This window comes from Larimichthys crocea, chromosome XXI (assembly GCF_000972845.2).
Source record: "Larimichthys crocea isolate SSNF chromosome XXI, L_crocea_2.0, whole genome shotgun sequence".
Taxonomy (NCBI): domain Eukaryota; kingdom Metazoa; phylum Chordata; class Actinopteri; family Sciaenidae; genus Larimichthys; species Larimichthys crocea.
The window spans coordinates 16,576,251-16,597,838 of NC_040031.1; the positions used below are offsets into that span (position 1 = coordinate 16,576,251).

At 44.1% G+C, this 21,588-nt stretch overlaps 1 protein-coding gene across 4 annotated transcripts in view; it reads right to left on the reverse strand.

Annotated features, from left to right (window-relative positions):
- Positions 1-4,221: 4,221 nt before the first annotated feature.
- otud7a (OTU deubiquitinase 7A) overlaps positions 4,222-21,588 on the reverse strand; it is a 35,630-nt gene continuing 18,263 nt past the window's right edge. For all 4 annotated transcript variants that reach the window (XM_010729453.3, XM_027272924.1, XM_027272923.1 and 1 more), the window contains 10 exons: positions 19,284-19,469; positions 18,960-19,178; positions 17,140-17,241; positions 16,429-16,556; positions 15,715-15,827; positions 14,253-14,380; positions 14,007-14,156; positions 8,444-8,558; positions 7,783-7,867; positions 4,222-7,479 (listed from right to left, as the gene is read on the reverse strand). In XM_010729453.3, coding sequence (XP_010727755.2) covers positions 5,914-7,479; positions 7,783-7,867; positions 8,444-8,558; positions 14,007-14,156; positions 14,253-14,380; positions 15,715-15,827; positions 16,429-16,556; positions 17,140-17,241; positions 18,960-19,178; positions 19,284-19,469 — 2,792 coding nt within the window. In that variant the 3' untranslated portion in view covers positions 4,222-5,913. The remainder of the gene's footprint in view (positions 7,480-7,782; positions 7,868-8,443; positions 8,559-14,006; positions 14,157-14,252; positions 14,381-15,714; positions 15,828-16,428; positions 16,557-17,139; positions 17,242-18,959; positions 19,179-19,283; positions 19,470-21,588) is intronic.

Sequence of the window (21,588 nt, forward strand, 5' to 3'; positions counted from 1 at the left end):
GCACCACCACACAACTTGGTGTGCCATCACAGCCGGCATGTTCCCAGAGATTGTTTTTCATATTTGTGTGGCAACATGACGGACTTCTGCATAGTTAGTTTTTTTTGTGTTTGTATTTAATGTCTTAAGCTTCGATTGTCGGCAGGGAGTTGTTGTCAAGGAGAGCTCCTAAATATAAAATTCCTGCATCTTTCCTCATCGTGATAGTGGAGCCTCTGATCGTGCAACAGTAGAGGCTTACTAGAGTCCCTCTGTAGACCACTGACTGAGCTAATTCACACATATCTCACTGTCTTACAAGAAAGATCTCGGGTTTTGCTGGTTGCGTGGGTGAGGCACATATTCTCTCTGGCTTGCATGTCTTTCAGTCATGTGTTCATTCTCAAGATGACACATTTTCCCCTCCGTAGTGAGTTATATTGCTGCAGATGCGGGGCAAAGTACAGTCAGTTATATGAGCAGTGAGAACACACCTCTGCTGGTATCACCCTATAGACAGGATGTGGGGGCGGAAGAGGTGGTTTCAGTTTGACTGATTTATGTTTTTAGTCACACCCTTTTCTTTGGATAATCAGCTCCTGTGCACCCAATCTCCAGGTGAAGCCCTATACGTATAATAAAATCAGGTATTTGGCCAGGAGCTGTAGCCGTGAGTTATTTTGAATGCATTGTCTGAGAGAAAGTACAGTACAGTGTGTGAAAGAGATGGAAGATGAGGATGAGGCGGTGGGTGGGTGGTGTTACCCAGCGCTGATTGGTGCACCCAACCTAGATACACTCAAAGTCTAGAGCGTGGGAGGCTTTGTGGGCTGGAAAGGGTCTCTGCTCCACTGAGGTGTGTGGGCATCGCTGACTTTAAGACTCAGTGGAAATAATCCACAGAAAAAAGAGGGATAGATGTGGTCAGCAGCAGCAGCAGCAGTCCTAATCACACAGAGGCCTGTCTATGTGTGTGTACGTCCCTCTTCCTCCATGCCAAGACCCAGAAGGCAGGCTGAAGGGCCATGTGATGCCACCCACTCTCGATTGCAGTGCATGGCAGGGCTGGCGCTAGATCCTGCAGAGCGGGTGGGATGAGCTCAGATATTGGAGGCTGGCACTGGCTGAGAACAAGGCTTAGCTATGGGAGGTGGGGGGGTTTGGCATTACCACTCACTGCAGCAGAGGCATCAAAGCCAGCAACCTGCTTAAAACACAACAGCACTGTAAATACTGTCAGGTAGAGTGGTTTACAATCTAGTTGATGAGAATAGAGCAAAGAGGATCTAAATATTCAATTTATATACCCATGGATAATTGTCCCCTGTTTTAATTTAACCATATTAATGAGACAACTGCTTACCATAAAAATCAATATTTATGAACTATTGTGTTGCATTATGGTCTCTAATGGGTTCTAATTATGTGAGAGAGGAAACAGATGCATCTCAAAGGGAAATAAAAGGCAGTTCAGAATTTCTGTATCCTTTTTTCTATGTGTCTTAGTTGGAAATTGAGTGAATCTGACAACACTGAGGCTGTGCTGAGCTGTTTGAGAGGATGAGAGGCCTGCCAAATAACTGCTGTATGCCTGATAGAGCCCTTTGTTGCTTTGAAAAGCAAAGGGAGGTCCCTCATGCAAATTCAAAGGAAATTCTGAGAAAAGGGAATCCAAGAAAGAAGACAATACTCTCTGTCTCATTCAGTACTTGTTATGGAAGACGCAGGACACAAGAGCTCGGGATACATTGCTCTGGAGAAAGGGGACCTGATGTGCCATTGTGTGAGTAACATTAGAGATCACATGGAGATGTAATCCATCTTCAAAACTTAACAAGTCATTCCATGTTAGCAGCAGCCGCAGTCCACAACTGTGACTTAAGGCATGAGGCTGGGAAGTGAGTCTAACCCACAACGTTGTCTCAGTCACGAGACAATACACGCTCAGTCAGAAGTATGCAGCTCAACCCACACGTAACAGGCTGTTGCCCACTATGCAACCTTCTCCTCACTCTCACTCCACCAACTCAGTCAACTGCTACTGTGCAGGACTGTGGATTCTTGAAAAAACAAAGGCAATTCATAAGCTGTTTATTAAAAAGACCTGCAAAGATTGCAGTTGTTACGAGCCCATGAGGTCTAGCATATTTGATTTGTTACTCTGTTTACATTTAAGTTGAGTGTGACGGGCCACATTTCTATAGTTTGTGGGTGCACCATAGTTTCTCAGGACCTTCAAGTCTCCTGCCATGCAAGCAGCTCCTTGGTGCTGTACTTTAGCACAATACCGTGCTAACATTTGCTAAGTATCACTGAACATATGCAGAGCCGAGGTGGGTGGGAATGTTTTGCAGGTGGTGGTAGTTCGGACACAAGCATTAATAATATTTACCTGATGAATACCTGATGATAGCTTCGAGGAAAAGTTAAGGAAACCAACTAACCAAAGTTATTAACTCATCCTGATGAGGAAATGCTTGCATCCCAACGGTTGTTGAGAGATTTCGCTCAAAAACACACGTGAACCTTGTTGCTAGAGGAAAAGTCAGAGGATCACCAAAGCATGTGGTCTGATACCAGTAAGTGCCGGTCCGTCTTGTAGATTTCGAGATGTTTCAGCTGAAAAGTGAAAATCTTTGATGAAACAGTAGCAGTAGATGAAAAGTCGAAGAATCACCCTAACAGAAGAAACAGGGTGCATCCCGTGGGAAACATGAATATCTGTGAAAAATGACAATGCACTGAGATATTAAAGTTGACTGGACTGAAGTGGTGGATCAACAAAACTAAAGACATTCTATTTTAATCATGACTGCGTGTATAAAACCAATGATAATTATCAGACTGGAAGCTTTTAAATTTCGCGTGAGCTGCTTTTCTCTGCATGTGAAGATTAAATTAAGCTATAATTAAATTCATCCCTACATATCTACAATGACAAACACATGATTAAACCTCTCTAGTGTTTACTAGCATTTGTCTTGACATGTGACTTATTCTCACTTATGCAAGTCCTCACCCGATTTAACCCTCACAGGGATGGAGGACACTCTTTTCAAAGGTCTGTTTCGCTGCGTGGCATCAATCCTCCTGCCAGTGTAGGAGTGTCTCTGGAGGAATAAGGCAGAGTTACAGCTCCTAGCCTGGAATGCTGCCTGACTTGGCAGTTCATGAAGAATCTCATCTCTGTAACCTCACTCCAATTTGGATGGAAACTTTCCCCTCATTCTGGTTTGTCTGACCGATTCAAAAAGCCGACACAAGATTGATTACTGTTTTCCTGAGTTTTATAAATATCCATAGACGGTGTCCTATTCTATATATTCAGATAACCTCTTAAAGGGGCGCTACACTGATTTCACAAGTTAGTTTAGTCATCATGGGGAGTACTGGGGTAGCTTTGTCAAGTCTGAATATGAACCCTGGTGATGTCATAATGATGTTATTTCTGCTTCCACAGCTTGCAGTGTTACAAACTTTAGGTGTGGAGTTTAACAGACAAGGTTTTAGGATTTCATGGGAGAAACTATTTAGTTGCATTATTGTAGGATTTAGCCTTTTTTGGAGCTTGACCCACATTTGCAACAAATGATCTGGATATTTAAGTCTCTTTTTTTTTGCATCAGTTGTTACTATTCGGTTTTAAAATGTCTCCTCCCCATGATTATTATGGTCAAACATTATATTAAACTAGAGAAATTATGTGGTACACTAACTCAATAATTTTCTGGTTGTGTGGAGTTTGCATGTTATCCCCGTGTCTGGTGTCTGTGGGTTCTTTCCGGGCACTCTGCTTCCTACCACAGTCCAAAAACATGCACTTAATATATTAATTGGTGACTCTAAATTGCACGTAGGTGTGAATGTGAGTGTGAATGGTTGTTTGTCTCTTTGTGCCCTGCGGTAAGGTGGCGACTTGTCCAGGGTGTACCCCACCTCTCGCCCAAAGTCAGCTGGGATAGGCCCCAGCTCCACTGTGACCCTGATGAGGTGGTTACAGATAATGGATGGATGGACTAATACAATAATTTCAACCTGTGGCCTCACTAGAAAACACAGATGTTGATAGTAAGAAATAGAGAGTGAATTGTAGCATTTATGGATCATGAGAAACCTAAATCTGATCTCTGAACTGTCAGAACATTAAAATTAATATTGACTAAAGAATGCAATGTATAATCTCCAGGTTTCTCTTGATGACCTCCGTGAAGAAAAACAAAAATGACGCAGACACACACCAGGTTTGTAACAATAAACTATTTTTTTTTCATATTTACATCTGTACCTAATGTGCAAATTAATAATTTAAAGTAGTGTAAAACTCTTAAAGGAATACAAAATCATATCTTACAGTCCTAACATGGCGAGAGTCCATGAACTGGTCACATAGAAACAAAGAGGAGCAACACTGCAGTGTGTACAGGGGAGAGAGAGAGAGAGAGAGGGAGAGAGAGAGAGACAGAAGCGAACCCAGGGAGCAGTGGACATCCTTGGCCAGGACACACTTAGTTAAGGACAGCATGGTACATTATCCAAGCATCACCAGAACAAACAGCAACACAAACACTGCGTCTTTACAGTAGTCCTGTCGAATGAGCAGAAAGCACTTGGAGGCCCGGGGTTTTACAAACCCACTGACTGGTTAAAGCACTGATGATCACAAAGGCTTGAGGTGCTCTTTAGCAGCAGGTGCTTCTTTTAACGGCCTCTAGATATGGAAGAAGAACAGACAATCTCACACTGGACTGGTGACACATCTATACTGCAGGTCACCACATAGTGCTAATAGCATGATTGCACGTTGTGTTGTTGTTGTGTGTAAGGGGGGAACAGACACGTAATCACACTTCAGACAAATACGCATCGGCCTGCTCTCACTACCCACAATTCTTCTCATCTAACACACTGACCGAATAGAGTAGTTAACAGGCGACTCGGAGAAACACACCATAAACACTGCATATTTGAGAAGCAATTCATCCTATGCACATTGTTCGGTGATTGCCACAAAAAACATTTTGAAAATTTGAAATGCATTTTCTTTTTTTTTTCTTTTTTTTTAAAGAAGCCAGTTTGGCAGTGCTTGTGGTTTTTTTTTTTTTTTTAGGAGGTCGACTACGGGCAAAAGTGTCAAATGATATCTTACACAATATTTCGAGTCCAATTCAGACACAGCAAACCTTTGCACCGTGGTAAGAACAAAAAGTACACTTAACAAATGACATAGTCCTACGTTTCGTCCTAATCCAACATTACAATCTATAATGCTTACACGTTTTAATTCCTGTAGTTCAAATTTGTTTACAAAAGCACACCGTGACAATCCTTTACAATTTACAAGACACAGTTAACCTACAGTAAATATATTATTGGTGCATAGACAAAATTGGGAGAGGGTGTAGCAAAAATCACCAATTTATTGCTTTAAAGTCTAATATTCATCTCCCATTGAATTTCTTTTGATTGCAAAACAACTATAAATTTTCCACAGAGATTTTTGAAGAACCAAGCAGAGGTATTGCATTCAAACTGATTAAAAGAGCTAAAATGTTCCCTCCTGATGAGATGCAAATCTTTTGTATTTTGAAATATAAAGACCTTTCCCTCACATACAGAAAGTTACATCACAGAGAGATGACTTTTACTCTAAAACAAGTAAAAGACTAAGTTCAATGATACAGAAAAACAAACAAAAAAACAAAAAAACAGCACAATTTCTGGCCAAAGCTGCTCACTGTTTCAAGTTCTGCTTCCCCCCATCATAAGGTAATAATCTTTACTAACAAGGGAATGGTGACAGGAATACAAGAGCGTTCTTCAACAAAATAAGAAAATGTTTGCCACCATGTTATTTCTAAATGCAGAGTGCAGATGGTGTAGTTCCCTCAAGTCTCCCGCGGCCTTGCTATCAAATGGCTGAAGTGGCTGTGATGGCTATGCAGGCCTCTGCACTTTGCTCTCCCTCTCCCTGCGTTTCAGCTCCTCTCTGTAGCAGTAGGAGCAGTAGTTGTCTGTCTCTGGCCTACCGTAGAAGGAGCAGTTCTCCCTCTTGCAGCGGCGCTGCTGAAAGCAGTACAAAGGGCTTCCAGAGCTCCGCCCTTTGGTTTTGTCTTGGTTGAGCCAGGTGTGAGACGAGTTGTCCTCATCAGCAAACTCCAGGCAGTCCTGAATGTCTCCCGCATCGAATCCATTGGTGTAAGTGTGGGACTTGTGTTCACCCGGCATGTTGTAGGACAGGGTCTCTATGGTGTTAACAGTGCGGACCCCTGACAGGCGAGCAGGGCTGTAACTCTGGGATGAGAGTGTGCGGTTCTGCTGGGGGTAGGTGGCGCATGTCTTTAGGGTGCCCACCAAGGGCTTATAGGGGTCATCCTGGAAGATGGAGGATTGCATGTTGACATCTTGTAAGTGAATCACGCTGTGCCTCTGGATGGGCGGTGTATGGCTGTAGTGGGCAGACACAGGAACAGGCCCAGGTCTCTTAGCACCAATACTGGGGGAAGAGTAGGGCGCAGGGGCTGGGGCTGGGTGGGAGACATGGTGGGAGGTTGGTGGGGTGAGAGGAGGAACTGGGACAGAGATGAGAGAGGCTGCAGGAGTGGGACTGTTCCTGCCCTGCATCTTGAGACCCAGTGGGGGCTGTGAGTTGTGGTTGTAAGTGTGGGTGTGGTGGGGCAGGACAGGAGAGCAGCTCTCCGGAGGCGAGCTGTCCGATCTCTCCCTCTGGAAGACACTCTCATGCTCAGGCTTCTTCACGGCCACGTCATTGGTAACAGGGGGCTTCTTCTCAGCCTCCTTCCTCTTCTGCTCCTGCTCCTGGCTGAAGCGCTCCTGGGCGTTGGTCAGATAGTAGCTGATCATCTCCTCGTGGAACTGGTGCCGATGGCTGGTGAGCAGGAGGCCTGCAAAAATGAATTTGCGTTCCCCCTGCATGGCAGCCCGCAGGATGTTGAGGCTGAGCTTGACATCGGTGCTGTATTTCCAGTTTTCCAGGGTCTTGTCCCCTGAGACTCTCCCTGCACTGTCCTGTCTCTCAGTGGGGGAGGAGCTGGAGGGTCTGTCTCTGTCAGTAGGGGAGGGACTAGTGGCCTTCTCAGAAGAGGTGGAACTGGCTGACTGTCCCGACTCGTCCTTGCTTCCCTTGGTTGCCTTAGACTCCTTCTTCTTTGTCTTTTCCCCTCCGTTCTCCCCATTACGACCTGAGCCAGAGTTAGATTTGTTCATTTTGCCGTGCACAAGGCCACCCAGACCTCCCATGTTCTTCTTCAACTTGATTCCCAAGGTTTTGCTGAAGCTACCTAGTTTGTTGGCTACAGAATCAGCCCGGCTCTTGTCTTTGTCCTTGCGCTGCTTGTCTTTGTCCTTCTCCTTGCTGGGCTTCCCGCTGTTGACGTTAGAGTTGCTGCCGACAGACTCGCGGTCAGAGTCCATGGACTCAGCTAGAGACTGGACATCCTCACCTGCAGAGGCTGTGGGAGACTCTGGCTGAGCCAAGGGAGCCTGCACAAAGATAGATAGATGAAGAGTACCATCTCAGGGACAAAATTCACATATATAGTTGACAAGTGGAGAGCTTTAACAGATTACTAATGTACTCCAGACAAATCCATCAAAAAAAAAAAAAAAGCAAACTTAGTTGTCTGATTATTCATAATTGGTACAAGCACATGAGTGCCTGTGATTATTACACTCTGACAGCAATTAAAAATGATTGATTGAACTCTGGTTTACAGAAACGTCTGCAATGAAGGAGTCTAAGTTAACCGCGACGATCAAAAGACGTGTGTGGGAAAAAAAAGTTACCCTTGTTTCAGATGGAATTCGGATCCATGTTACATTCATGTAGTTGTGCAGCAGGTTGAGTTTGGCCTCCAGAGACAAGATGAGACTGTGGGAGAACATGTATCCACAATTAACAACAAGCAGTGGTGCAACACAGTTGACATTTGAACATTTGAACAAAAAATTAACACATATGACATAGTTATGGGTCGGAGAATGACTTTTTTTTAAAGAACCTATTGAAAACCATATCTGCAATGCATTAAGGGTCCATTAGGACCTGATTTGAGCATCTTTTTTTCTGTATGTCTGCATTGTTCATACTGCAGCTTAATGGATAAGCTAACCCCCTGACTGGCAGGAATGTGTAACAGAAACCCTTACATAAACTCTTTGCTAAACTCAGAGAGGGTGTTGCTGCTTTAGTGAGGCCATTCCTGGGAAACCCTATGGATGACTGACGGGACTCACAATTTGTTCTCTCTCTGCTCACTCTTTGAAGTGACCTGAGCCCAGAGCCCATAATCAGAGTTAAATCCTCCACATGTAGCCTTGTGGGTAGACTAACTAGAATTGCAGCGTCCTGCAGTTTCACCCTTTGTGGGGCTGCTTTCACAGCCATTTTCTCTGTATGTTTTGTTTATAAGAATCAACACACTGTGATACGCCATACAGGACTTACTTGGCTAGCTTGGTATTATCGTTGTCGTCCCTCCCCCACTCCCAGTCCCTGCCAGGGTCCACGGCAAAATGGAGCGCCAGCAGCTTGTGCTCCGAGTCAGTCAGGGGGATAACAGCTGGAAGAGATGAGATTATCAGAAGGTTAGTTTTGTCTAGCTTTAACATCGCACTGGTTTGCACGCCACCCGTTCCCTCACAAGGCCACCGTGGTGTCAGAGCTAAAGTGACACCATAATGACACACAAGAATAATGCCACATTAATTATCCCAGATGCCTGTCTGCATGGGGTAAAGTATACTGTGGGTGTATTCTATCTGCCATACATTTTTCAGGCAGAGACGTGACCGTGACCAGTGAGTGTCACTCATACTGACTCATCCAGACGGAGAAGGGCCTTCGTCGGTTGTAGCACTTAAAAGCTTTAACTTGATCGTTCCTCTTATAACGCAGACTGCTTCATATCCTGGTTTTCTGTAGCTATTGTTGGCCTGTTAGGTGTATCCAGTCTTATTTACCTTAACCATGAGGAAGAAAGTTAAAGTTACTAAAGAAATATCTGTTTTGCCTGAGTTGTAAGCTACTAAATGGACATTTTGGACTGACTGTTTCCGTTGTCAACTGTTTTATTTTTTATATATTTCTCAAACTGAGTCTGATTCAAACAGCCATCTTTTCTCTCCACGGTGATAACACAACACTCACTACAGATAATAATGAGATCTGGGAACACAGCAACGTGGTACAGCAAAGTCCAATGGGACAAGAATAACGACCATTTAGATACAGCAGGTTGTAAACAAGCCAACAGATTAGACAAATTATCCAAACCACTTTATTTGGAGGTAGAGTGAGAAAAAAAAATCCCTTACTGCACAAGAAAACTATGCACTCACAATTATGGAAATATATGGTAGCTCAAAGTTGGAGATCAGTCTGTAAACTATCATGCATGTTTATCACTGACAGCTCACAACTGTTTGTCTCCCTTTTCTCGTCCAAGTAAGTTTGGCTAACCTGGGAGTTCTCCCAGACGTCTGCAATCACTTGGAAGGAATGAAGGTCAGAAATATAACCCAGGTTATGATATACTGAAACCATCCCTTGGCTAATACTACTACTTGAATTGAGTAGCTCTACAGTTGATCAGGGCTGTATGTGATGATTTGGTTTAGTAATAGAGTGCAATCAGACACAGCGGTTCGGAATAAGAGTGGGAGTGCTGACATAATATCATTCAGCTGATATGATCGGCTACTTACAAGCAGGAAGAGGTTTTCAACATTAATCACTGGATAGAGAACATAAAACAGACACCCACCCGGGCTTCCTCTCGTGGGAGGCGTGCGTACAGCCTGTGCATAGTGCGGGCGTGTACGTGTTAATGTGAGTGAGTGCGTGGCTGCCTTTCATAACATGAGTGCGAGGAGGACGAGCTAGACCCCACTGGCCCACATGACAGCTCTCCTCAGGCTACGTAGTGTGGGGGCTGTTGTCCACATGACAGCAGAGAGAGGCAGGCTGTTCAGGCCGAGGACATTCCAGCCTTCACTGTCAGCCCCAGATGGAAGATACAGTCTCCTCCCTGTCTCATCAATTCTTCCACTGCCAATAGGCTGCTATGCTCTGCAGGATTCAGAAAGACACAGACACCAGCAACAACGGCCCCTCCTGTGTCCCTGATGAAACTGCAGGTCAAATACTCACTCTTTCCCTCTTGCTTATATATACTCTCGAGTGCCTCTGCGTAGGTGTAACGCACACTATTAAAGCGTGCTAAGTGTCAAAATATTGGCGATTCAACAAGCATTGTGATGATGCCATCCTGAAACAGAATTAGTGCTGCCACACCCACGCTAGCACATTTAACGCTGCAAAGATGATTTCTTATTTATATCTGACACCATTCACCATCGCTAAGCAAACAAATTCCATCAGCTGAGTAAATACACCCCTAATAGCACTGCGGAAATCTGTCCGAAAATGACAAGACTGCCTTTGCGTCATACCTGCAAATTAAGATGATTTTACAGCATCTACCGAAAAGAAAGCATGACTAATGCCTGCCTGTGGCCAGAGAGAGAAAGGGAAAAGGAGAGAGGGAGACAAACTGTAATGAGAGCGGGGGCATGGCAACATTGAAAACTCTGAGGTGAAAAAAAAAAAGAGAGGTTTTCTTAGAAGAAGGGTCTTTCCTAGAACACTTGCCCAGAAAAAAGTCAGTCATAATCACAAACACACACACACACACACACACACAGACAGAGGACAGTGAATCAGCTCCCACTCAGTTCCCACTCGGGTCATGCAGCAGGCAGAGGAGGTCTGTGAGGTGGCGTCCTGGCTCCCACAATGCAGCTGTCCTCGTTTCTCGCCATTCCAAAGTGCTGTGTGTGTGTGTGTGTGTGCTGTTGTTCCCGCTTGGGCCCAGGTCCAGATTCGGAGATTTAACACTGCCAATTGAACTCCGGGGGACTAAAGTGTGTTGTAATGTATTTACTATCCCTGTTGGCAGCCTTGTTTTGCTGTCCTTGAATGACCGACTCCCATAGCTTATACATGGATGACATCATAGCCCTCTGTGGTATGTGAGCTGTTTACTCAGCAACATAGCTGCTATCCTGCCTCGCCTTGCTCAGTTTGCATCTTTGATTCAAAGGGAGGGAGGGACACAGACAGGGAGAATGGAGAGGAAACTTCGGTGTAACCTGTGAGGAAACAGCTGTTAAACTGAGGTAAATAACCCGTCTAAGCATGTATTCACATGATTTGATTAGACATAAATATCTTTGCTTTGTCTTTTCTTTACTTTGAACAAAACGGACACGTCAAATATATCATGCCTTCTGAGAAAGAGGGAGGTTCTCTCTCGTCTTTTTACTCCCTTCGGAGAACAAAGTCACCCATTACAAGCTTTGATTCCTTCAGCAGGAACACTGAGCCAATGTTTCCTCTGTTTTGCGATTCAAGAACAATTTGTACTGTCTGGAAAATGCACAAATTTGAATTCCTGACTTTGGTCACTCTGCACAGCTGCAGACTTAAAGGGCCCAATTCACCAGAGTAAACAGCAGTCATGCATATAAACAAGCCTGAGCTTTTTTTTTTTTTTTTGCCACATATTTTAACAGCGGAACCATGGTGGTAATTACAAGAGCATCACATCTGAAGTAACACATAAAACCACAACAAATAGCATTTTAATTCTCATCACCATATTGATTTAATTACAGTGACTGCGTGGGATGTAATGCACTGGGTGTCTTTAATAGATAGAGAAGTGAAATCTGGCCAGAGCTGCTGGATGGTTAAAGCGAACTGTTATGTAGGTGGTCTTTGTGTAAAAGACGACCATTTGCTTCATTCAAATGGGCGTTAGAGGGTTGATGATGAGATGCCAAAGAAAACCTGGAAGTGTTTTGGTATTAGGACCAGAGCTTGAAATAGCTCCAGAGTTTTCTAAAGGTCCAGTTCCACTCATATGTTGTTTAACCACAGGAGCACAAACAAGCTGATAAAAGACATGGCCAGCGGCGTCTACTGAGAAGCCAGTCATTATCACACAGCAGGTGAGCAGCAGTGGGCTGATAGAAAACATATCCCCATGTGCACAGTAATCTGGGTTCACCTGACTACCTTAGACAGAAAGAAAAACAAAAAAACACTTGACTACTCTTTTGGGATGTGTTCTGGGAGGAAAAAAAAACAGAAATAAAAAGGAAGTTTTGATCCTGAGTAATAACCTCTAACTTCAGCTACCCCTCCCTTGTTTTTTTTTCCCCCACTGTACACCATCAATACAGCCCCAACAGCCATGTAAGCAGCCCATAAAAGGGGCCTATTGGATGGTGTGTCAGTGTGATTTAGAATTGGGTTACTGGGAGGAGGGTCTTCTATAATCTTCCATACGGAGGACTGAAGAAAGAGTCAGTATTCTAACTCAGCATCTGGCACCTGAACACACACAGGGCCAGCCTCGTGGATGCTCTATGCTCAGGAAACTGATAGCGACCCTCCATCTGAGATGTCAACTCATTGGCCTGACTGTCAGGAAAGAGGGTTGGTTTGTCGGGGGGCCCTAGCCGCCTGGGACCCTGCCCATATGTGGTGATGTGGTCAGAGCTTAGGGGCCGGCTGGTGCTACTGCCCTAATTGGCACTGGAGCACTAGGTCTGCCTGCATGTGTGGCATCTGTTCAGGAATATAAGCCAAATTCAGAAATGTCATAAAACTATACCTCTGACATACATAAAAATGCAGAAAAAACACAACCAGAGCTCCATGTTGTTGTGTAATATGATTCATCACGACATACAATTGCACCAAGCTTAGGCGTACAAGTGTTTTCAAAACATCCTGGAGAGAGACTGCAGACAAAACACACTCTGATCCTATCACAGGACACCGTGTACCAGAATGAAAAAGTACAGTCACGCAGTGGTGTTGTGATCGACTTATAGTGAATTCTTGTGGACATATGCACCATCTGGTGGACAAAAAGAGAAATCCATCTGCCACACTAAAACAAATTCCAGTGGGAGTACTGAATAGTCACGGGCTGTGGAGTAGGCTGGCTTTAATCTGCTGCTGGTTTTAAAGGGAATGACTTCAGGGCAGGGATGGCAGGTTAGTAATCATGTGTGTCTGCTCGTCTGCAGTGGTCGTACCCAGACTTAATAGCTAGGTTGGTGTTTACAGGCCTGAGAATAGGACCTTACATAGTTAGAAAAGCACAAGAGAAGGAGGAAGACAGAGAGAGGAAGAAAGAGTTTGTGCAAGTGTGTCTGTATTTGAGGGTGAGAAAAAAAAAAAAAGACAGAGTTGGACGGCTGCCCACGCAAATGACAAGTGAGTTCCACCCACCCCAGTCAGATACAGAAGAGTGCTGTGACTACGAAAGCTGGTTGTCAAGGAGATCCTCTCTATTTGTCAATTAAAGGAACTCCATATGAGGGGATACTCGTGACCTCGAGAATAAGCAATGCATCCGGAGTGGGAACACTGGCGTGTGAATTGGAAAAGCAAGACAAAAACAAGAGTCACTCAACATAACGGAAAAACAACACACTCGCACCACAGTGTAACACAATCAATATGCTCCACGCGGCACCATGTCACAGACTGTTGTGAAAGAAACACAGACACACCTAGTGGAACAAACTAAATTCGACTATGAGTGACTTCAGGCGGAGGAATGTAGACATGCAATAACATACAGGCTTTAATGATTTGGTCAGTGCTCAATAAGTCAAGAGGAAAGAGCGTGCTGTCCACTTTCCCTCCATGTTGGCCACTCCCTGATTCCTGCTGCCAACTGGCCTGTTTTAATAATGGATCACAGGTAATTAGACTGCTGTCTCATACATTATTCATCTCCAGAAGGACAGGCAGACCGCTCGACCTCACTCTTGCAATTTACCCACTTAAAGTTAAAAGCAAAGACTAACTATCACTATGACTAACTTAACTCATTACATCAAGTGAAACTTTTTTTAAGAACAAGAAAGCAAGAAAAGATTTATAATCTGATATGCCACCAGCTTTTTCATAAGTGACAGTCCCTTACCTTGCTCTCGCTGCTGGTCTCTCTGCTCCATGGACACCAGAGCGGAGAAATGAGCCTGATCGTAGGCCAAGACCAGAGGGGAGCAGTGACAGCGGCTCGGAGGCACCTCCAGAGGCAGATAGAGCCCTCCAAACGGGATGGGAGCGAATGCTGGAATTCGGATCAGAACATCATATCTAATGTCAGTCAGCCTATTCCTTATTCTACTACGATGTAGAAGATGGAGGCAAGATGCAGTTAGTCTACCTTCTCCTCCTGAGTCTCTCAGCATCGTGTCAGCCACCACTACGATTGGCCTGCGCAACACATGGGCCAGCACAAACACATGGAACTCCTCTAGACTCTCGTAGACCGGATCCTCAGAGTTATCCACCCTGCAAAAGACAACAAAACAAAAACATGTAACAGTGGGATCATAGGATATCAGGCCAATTTCCTGAATTGGTACTAACCGATACAAAAAAGCAGCCAAGTAGCTATTCATGTGCCTGCGTAATCTAGCCTGATCCACTTGGATCCATGTTGCCCTCCAGTTACAACAATGCACAAAGATCCATCTGTTTCTACAGAGTGTTTGAATAAAAGAGCGGGAGAGAGAAACAGGGAGGGAGACTGAGAGAAAAATGCAGAGGCAGTGCTCTCAGGCATGGAACCACCAGGGAACCAGAGGATGTGCAACAATTAAGTTGTCAGCCGCACAAACAGACACGCTGCCGAATGCACTGTAATAAAGAGCCTCTTAATATGTGAATCCCACTCATCCTATTTAGGGGCTCATTTCACACTAGGACCATCAAACAACCCTAACCTGATTACTGTATTACAGTCAAACTCAATGAGAGGTTAAAACCACCAGACTAAATGAGTAAATTAGGCTCTTTAACTGGGATATTTTCAGCGATAGAGGGCTTCACACTGGACGAGTCAACGCTGGGAAAATAATGGTAAATGAATGCAAAAACAAAACCCAATGCAGAAACACAGATAAGCACACAACCACAATACCCTGTGTATTTAAACAGCATGTCAAGCTACAGCAGGCACATTAATGAGCCTCTCTGTTCATCAGTTGTTTTTCTTCCTCTACCAGATCAGCTGCTAGACTTCAAGTGTGGTTCAGAATGAAGGCATGTATATTTCTGTGAAAATGAAAACGAGACAAACCACACGGTTTCTGTGCGTAGGAGTAGGAAACCAGGGTTAGTTTCCATGTTTCTATGTAGCCTGAGATAAACCCACTCTTGCAGTTGTTTATGCAACAGGAGGGGTGCACGAATCACATCACCTGCTGCAGCTAGAAGCAGCCCACAGCTCAGGGGAAGCTGCAGAAATGATTAATACGGATAGCAGCCAGTAGATGGCACAGTCTCACATGAGAGCTTCAACAATGTTATTAAATCAAGGAAGCAATTTAAAAGAGCAACAGTCCGAGTGGGAACAATGAGTTTCACTGACAAATTCATCACAGGGAGAAGGTCACTTTGGTTTTAATTGTGGACCTCCTGCGGCGTTTCAACACACAAGGCATGAAAACACAGCAGGGAGGCTTTAATATGTGATGTGGAACGAGAACCGCAGCTACTGCTGCTCTGTTTTCTCACGTCTTACACGATAATGATGGAGCAAATGTTGCTGGATTCTGGTTAAAGGAAAGTAATATGTGTCGTGTCTTGGGAGTTCAGAGTGCAAAATGAATCGTGCAGCTTACCCTCCGCTGGTGTTGCCGTTTTTGCTGAGGTGAGTGCGAGGCTCACTGGAGGCCAACTTCAGCAGCTCGTTCCACTCTCTCTCCCACTCCTCCTCGGTGTACACCAGACCCGACTGCACAAGCACACACAAATGAAAATGTGGATAAGCACGTGCCGTTGGTCACCCACACAAAGCCGATTATTATTCATTCCTGCTATTTTCAGCCGCATCTACAAGGTTATCTCCTGAAGCTTTATCCATATAAGCATGTGGGTATTTATTGATTGATTTTTTGCTGCTTATGGACAGTTTAATGAAAAACAAAAAAAATATGTGGGTAACTAGAGAAAAGGTCATGCAACAAAGGTCCCTGGCCATACTCAAACGAGGACACCGCGTTTACATTGGTTGTGTCTTAGATCACTGGGCCACCAGGAGGCCTCAGGCATTTATTAAAACATGAGCATCTGGACTACTTCTTTGCCTGAGCTATCTTTGGTGACACAATTTTTCTAGTAGATTGGCAAATACTTAAATCCATGAACATCAAGAAAAGGAATAAGAGGTGCAGAGGATTTGGCAGTCTTAGCAGTACTGCCATTAATCCATGCAAGGAAGCTAAAGTCATAACCGAGGTTACGAGTGGCTCATCCCTCTGATTATTAACGTCATAAGTGAAGGGGATGTAATGCATATAGGTGGTGTTGTGTGCAATGATGGACACTCTCCCGACCTCCTTGTTCTGTTGGGTTTGCTGCCACCTCCACCTCCTCTTGAGAGCATCTCTCTCCGCCCCGCTCTTCATCATGGTATACAGGGATTTCCTCAGCATCAGGTCTCTGTCATGGAATCCCCACATCCCTGATCAACACAGACACAGAACACCTTTACTGCATGTTAAGATCGAGGCATATAACGCAACAGCACAGCCTTTGCACGTGGACGACTGGCTGAATTCCCTCTCCGCACCTATAAAATCATTCTGAGATGACCTCAGCCCTTAAACTTCATGTCTAAAAATGTCTTTCATCACTCATCAAAAGGGCCTTAGTTGTCTAACTGTCAGTGTAGATTATATTAGCTCTGGTGCCTCTAACCCCCGACGGCTCATCTACTGCTCCAGCAGTCTTCACACTGGGGAGTCAACAGTCTGTTTCAGCAGGGACCTGAATTCACTGCGATCCCCCTGAACCCTGCAGCTGACAGTTTCCTGCAACGTATAGGTCAGTTATCTCCCTCCCTACCTTCCTTGCATCCTTCGCTCTGTCACTGCTCCTTTTCACTCACTCCCTTCTCTGAATTCAGCAGCTGTGACGCAGCACTGACAACGCTATTAGACAACCGTGATATTGCTCACACTCTTGTCGCACGCCAACAAACCCTAATTTCACGTGGCCGGTCATACTGTATGTTAAATATGCCGCAGAGTGTATGAGAAGCTCACCTAATGAGGCAGCATGCAGGAGGCAGTTCCCGTCCCCTGTGGTGGCCAGAGGAAGCAGCTTCTTACAGCTGGTGCACATGGTGGACCACCAGTTCAGACGACCTGGACACATGTTTAAGATAATAAGGCTGTGAATCATTTACAAACAGAAGGAAGGAAACACGCTCACACAGGAAAGATAGGCGATAGACTGGTAAATTGGTACATTTCTTTGCATAGTCCAATACCACATCTCACTGGGCTTTATGGGCCTACAACATTTATTCCAACTCAATATCTCTACAAAGAGAAGAATATAATCTATAAAAAAGAAGCCTTAGCATAAAAAAAACAAAGTAAAAACGACTTTGAAAGATATGTTTGTTTTCTACACAGCAGGGGACCTAACAGAAGCCATAGGTGGGAAAAATGCAATCAAAACACATAAACAAAAAACTGTTTATTAATCATAGAAATACAACAACAGTAGGTTGACAGCAATTAATTTATTTTGGATATAACAAGACCAATAAAATAAATGTAGAGCCAAGAAAAAGAGTTCTATAGCACATTTTCTTTCATATTTATTACATTTTTGAGGGTTTGAAAGGTAAAAAGAAAAAAAGAACCAGCAGTTCTGATGACGTGAGATGTGATCAGAGCGAGAAGCTCGTCTACCAGCAGCTGCCCATTGAGAACAATTAGCCAACAAGCACAATTAGCCTCAATAGCAATGATTAACAGAGACCATATGCATGCACACACCCTCAGATACCCAGCAGTCTCCTTTAAAAAATAGTCTCTGAATGTCTTCCTTCTCCAGCCTGACTTTTACACTATCTCTTGTTTCTGCTCCATCACTGCCCTGCCTGTGTGTCCCAGAGGGAGAGACGACTGCTTCACAGCCCTGGGCACGGCACACTGCTTTACTGCAGGCCGCCTCGCTGCTCTGAGCCTGGGGTGATCTGACTGCATCATTTATTCAACAACAGTAAACACAGGAGAAGCTCTGAATGATTTACCCTTCAGCATAGACGGGCTCAAAATGCAGATTTTTTTAGTTTGCATTTCTCACTTTATTCCACATGTTAGATGTTCATTTTCTAGAAACATGGACCGCTTTGTGTTTAAGGATGTTATATCCAAGTATGACCACCTTTAAAATGAGGCTAATACACAGCTGGTTGTTGCACTTTATATTACCTATTCTTAATGGCAGGGAAACATTTCTCAGCTACCCAGTTTGTGGTGCATAAAATTTGGAATCAATCTATGACAGCACTAAGAATTCTTACAACTGTAAATCGTTCACTTTCAGTTGGTTAATTCACTGTTGAAGACCTATTTATGTGTAATCTGTGAAATACAGAAATATGAAGGTCAATATATTTAAGCGCCCCAGTGTGCTTGGCTCTCATATTTTAAACTGAATTAGGTGAGGAAGGCTTTACGATCTCTGCAGTCTCTGCGTGGGGAAATCTGCTGGATGATTTGAAACTTCACTAACTAGCAGTTTCTCTCTGTTAGTTCAAAGCTTCGGCTGGGAGATGAATCCTTTGGGATCCTGGATGCTTTGAATTAGTTGTTGTCGTCTTGCTTCCAGATGATGCTGCTTCTCTTCCATCTCTCACCCTTGCTCTCAGCCTCACCCTCTACGTCTCTGTCTACATTACTGACTCATTTTTTTCTCATTGCTTTTGCTTTGTGCTCAGTTTCAGTGTAATCCAAATAAAACGTGCAGTGAATGCATAAGATTCTGTTACATATCTTATATCAGTAGTAGGAGACGTACTACTACAGAATATATCACATTATATTATATTACATCCTGTAATACTCACCAGCCTGCTCCAGAGCCATCATGGTGGACTGCTCTATTAGGTCTCTCTCTATGAAGCTCCTGAAATCCTCACTGTACACGCTGAGGTCTGGAAGCTGGAATGTGTAGATGGGCATCTCAAGAGGGAACTGCTCGCTGGTACACTCATTGGCCACCTGCAGCCGCGCCAGGGAGACGATAGCAGAGCTGGCATGGGAGATCCCACGGGACAGACGCTTCTCTAAGATGGGAGAAGGAGAGAGGCCATTGAATAGATGAGTGGGGGAGCGAATGAAGGAAGAAAAAAGTTGAGGCGATTACAAGGTGTCGACGTGGCCCCTCGCACCTTGTGCACTGTCCTCCTGCTTCTGTGCACACGTCCTGTCGATCTTGCTGACATGGGTGGGTGTGTCACGTGTCTCTGGCTGCTTGTAGTAGCGGCCCTCATTGAAGACCTGCGGCAGGTTGGCAGTGTGGACCTGCCTGAGCTCCTCATAATCATTTAGAGCAGCACTGAGGTCCCAGTTTTTACCTGCAGGACACAAACAAAGATCTGGCTTGATTGCACATCAACACTGATTATGAAAATCAAGAATAAATGTTGCTTGAAATCTTTGAAAATTGAAGGGTTTTTTTTTTAGATGTTTACCCAAAAACATCCAGAATTATGTTCCCACACATCTAAATGTTATTTTTCTTGGTGCAACAGGACACCTTTCACTTTAGTTTACAGTAAACAAGGTGATCTCATGGTAAATAACTCACAATATGCTACCAATAGCAGAAAATGATGAGGGCAATGTGAGTAAAATGCAAAGGTATGCTGCGGAGAAGCCAGATTCCCTGCAAGTATTTGTCAGATTTGATACATGAAGTAAACACTTTTAATCTAGGTCTAAAAAAAAAATGAAATAATGCGCCCTAATTATCATGGTATACAAACATAGCCCATATGGAGCGACACAGTGCTTTTATCTCAGTAAAACATGGTGCAATATAAGGACAATAACTAGAGATTCAGGTTGAATATAGTGATGGAAGTAAGAGTAATATCTTAATGTTCAGGAGGAACTCACTCACTTGTTAACACATGCACAGCATAAACACACAAATACAATAACACAGACACACACGCACATACAGTTGTCTCGTCTGAGTGCTGTCTTTCGAACAGAAATCCGTTCCGGGTTTAAGGGACACAAGTCAGACTTGTTATAACTCAGCGTGTCCTTCTCGTGAGGCCACAGGAACACAGTCTTTTTAAAACTCACATCAACACCTAAAACTACAAACACAGAGAGGATGTAATCTGAACATGTTTGTGAGACAGGGTCCATTAATGGACTCTCTCTCTGTAAGAGACCTGCAGGAAGTTGTTCTCCCTCCTCCTGACCTCCAGGCATGATGATTCTCGGCAGTCTGAACATGAAACCTGGCACCGCAAATTGCTGTCTCTCACGCCAATCAATGCAAATCTGATTCCGCTTTATGGATCTCAACAGCTTGAGCTGCACAAATCCAGGAATACAACTTAAGGTCCGGTAACAAAGCCACTCAGCACCTAATGCACGGTCTTTAAACGCTTCCGCATTAGCCAACTATCACTGTGGCATGAGGGCAGATATTTCAGCTACCTCGTTTGAAACGTCTGCAAAGGGAACACTGGTAAATTATAAATAATAAGGATTTTCCATGCAGTAGAAGTAGCAGTGGTAAATCTTTAGGAAGAAGCTTTAGCAGCTAAGAAAAGCTTTCAAAATTAAACTTTTTTTTCCTATCATGTAAAATTCAAAAACCCTCAACCAAGAGCTTGTCATAAATACATTACTTCAGTACACAAACCAGCCTCTAGAGGGAAGCACCACATATGGCCCTCTTATATATTTATAGTCTGCCCCTCTGTCTGTCTGCTTGCTCCCCACACCCTCCAGACTCAGACCAGAGGGCCACAGAGCAGCTGATGGATGCAGGTCTGGAAAGCTAGGCTAACACCAGCAAGAAAGACAGCAGGCATGATACTGAAATAGGGCATCCATGCCCACGTCTGTCTTTGTCTGAGTGCAGTGTCTTGTTTGGTGCCTGTTAGTGTCACAAGTATGCCCCCGTGGCTTTGTGCCAAAGTAGAATCATAAAAAAAAATGACTGAGGGGAGGGAGAGACAGACACTCAACACTTTAATTCTTTTATCAGACTAGACGCCAGCTGCATAATATACACACAGAGACAAAAAAGATTTCCAGGACACACGCGTCCTGCACACGCTCTACAAGGATTTCATCCCCTAATGGAAGTCTAAATAATGTGGAGCATGCTTTTATTCCTGTAAAGTAGACAAAACTGTATCTGTATTTAGAGTTCAGTATTTCTTTACTGCAATTTGGCCACATTGGAATGCAATGAGAGACTGAAATGGGAAATATGGAAACAAAAACGTCATGTCTCTAGATATCGCCAGGGCAACTGACCATCAGCCAGTTTTCTGTTGCTGTGTGCACTTTTGCTGTCCTGTTTTTTTTTTTTTTTTTCTCCAAGCGACACTGTATGTAAGCTATACAAGTGCCAGTAGCACTCTGCTCCTCAATGAGTTCCAATGAATGGGCACAAAGCTCTCCCAGGGGAGTGCACTCGTAAAACCGTCACACTGGCCTCTA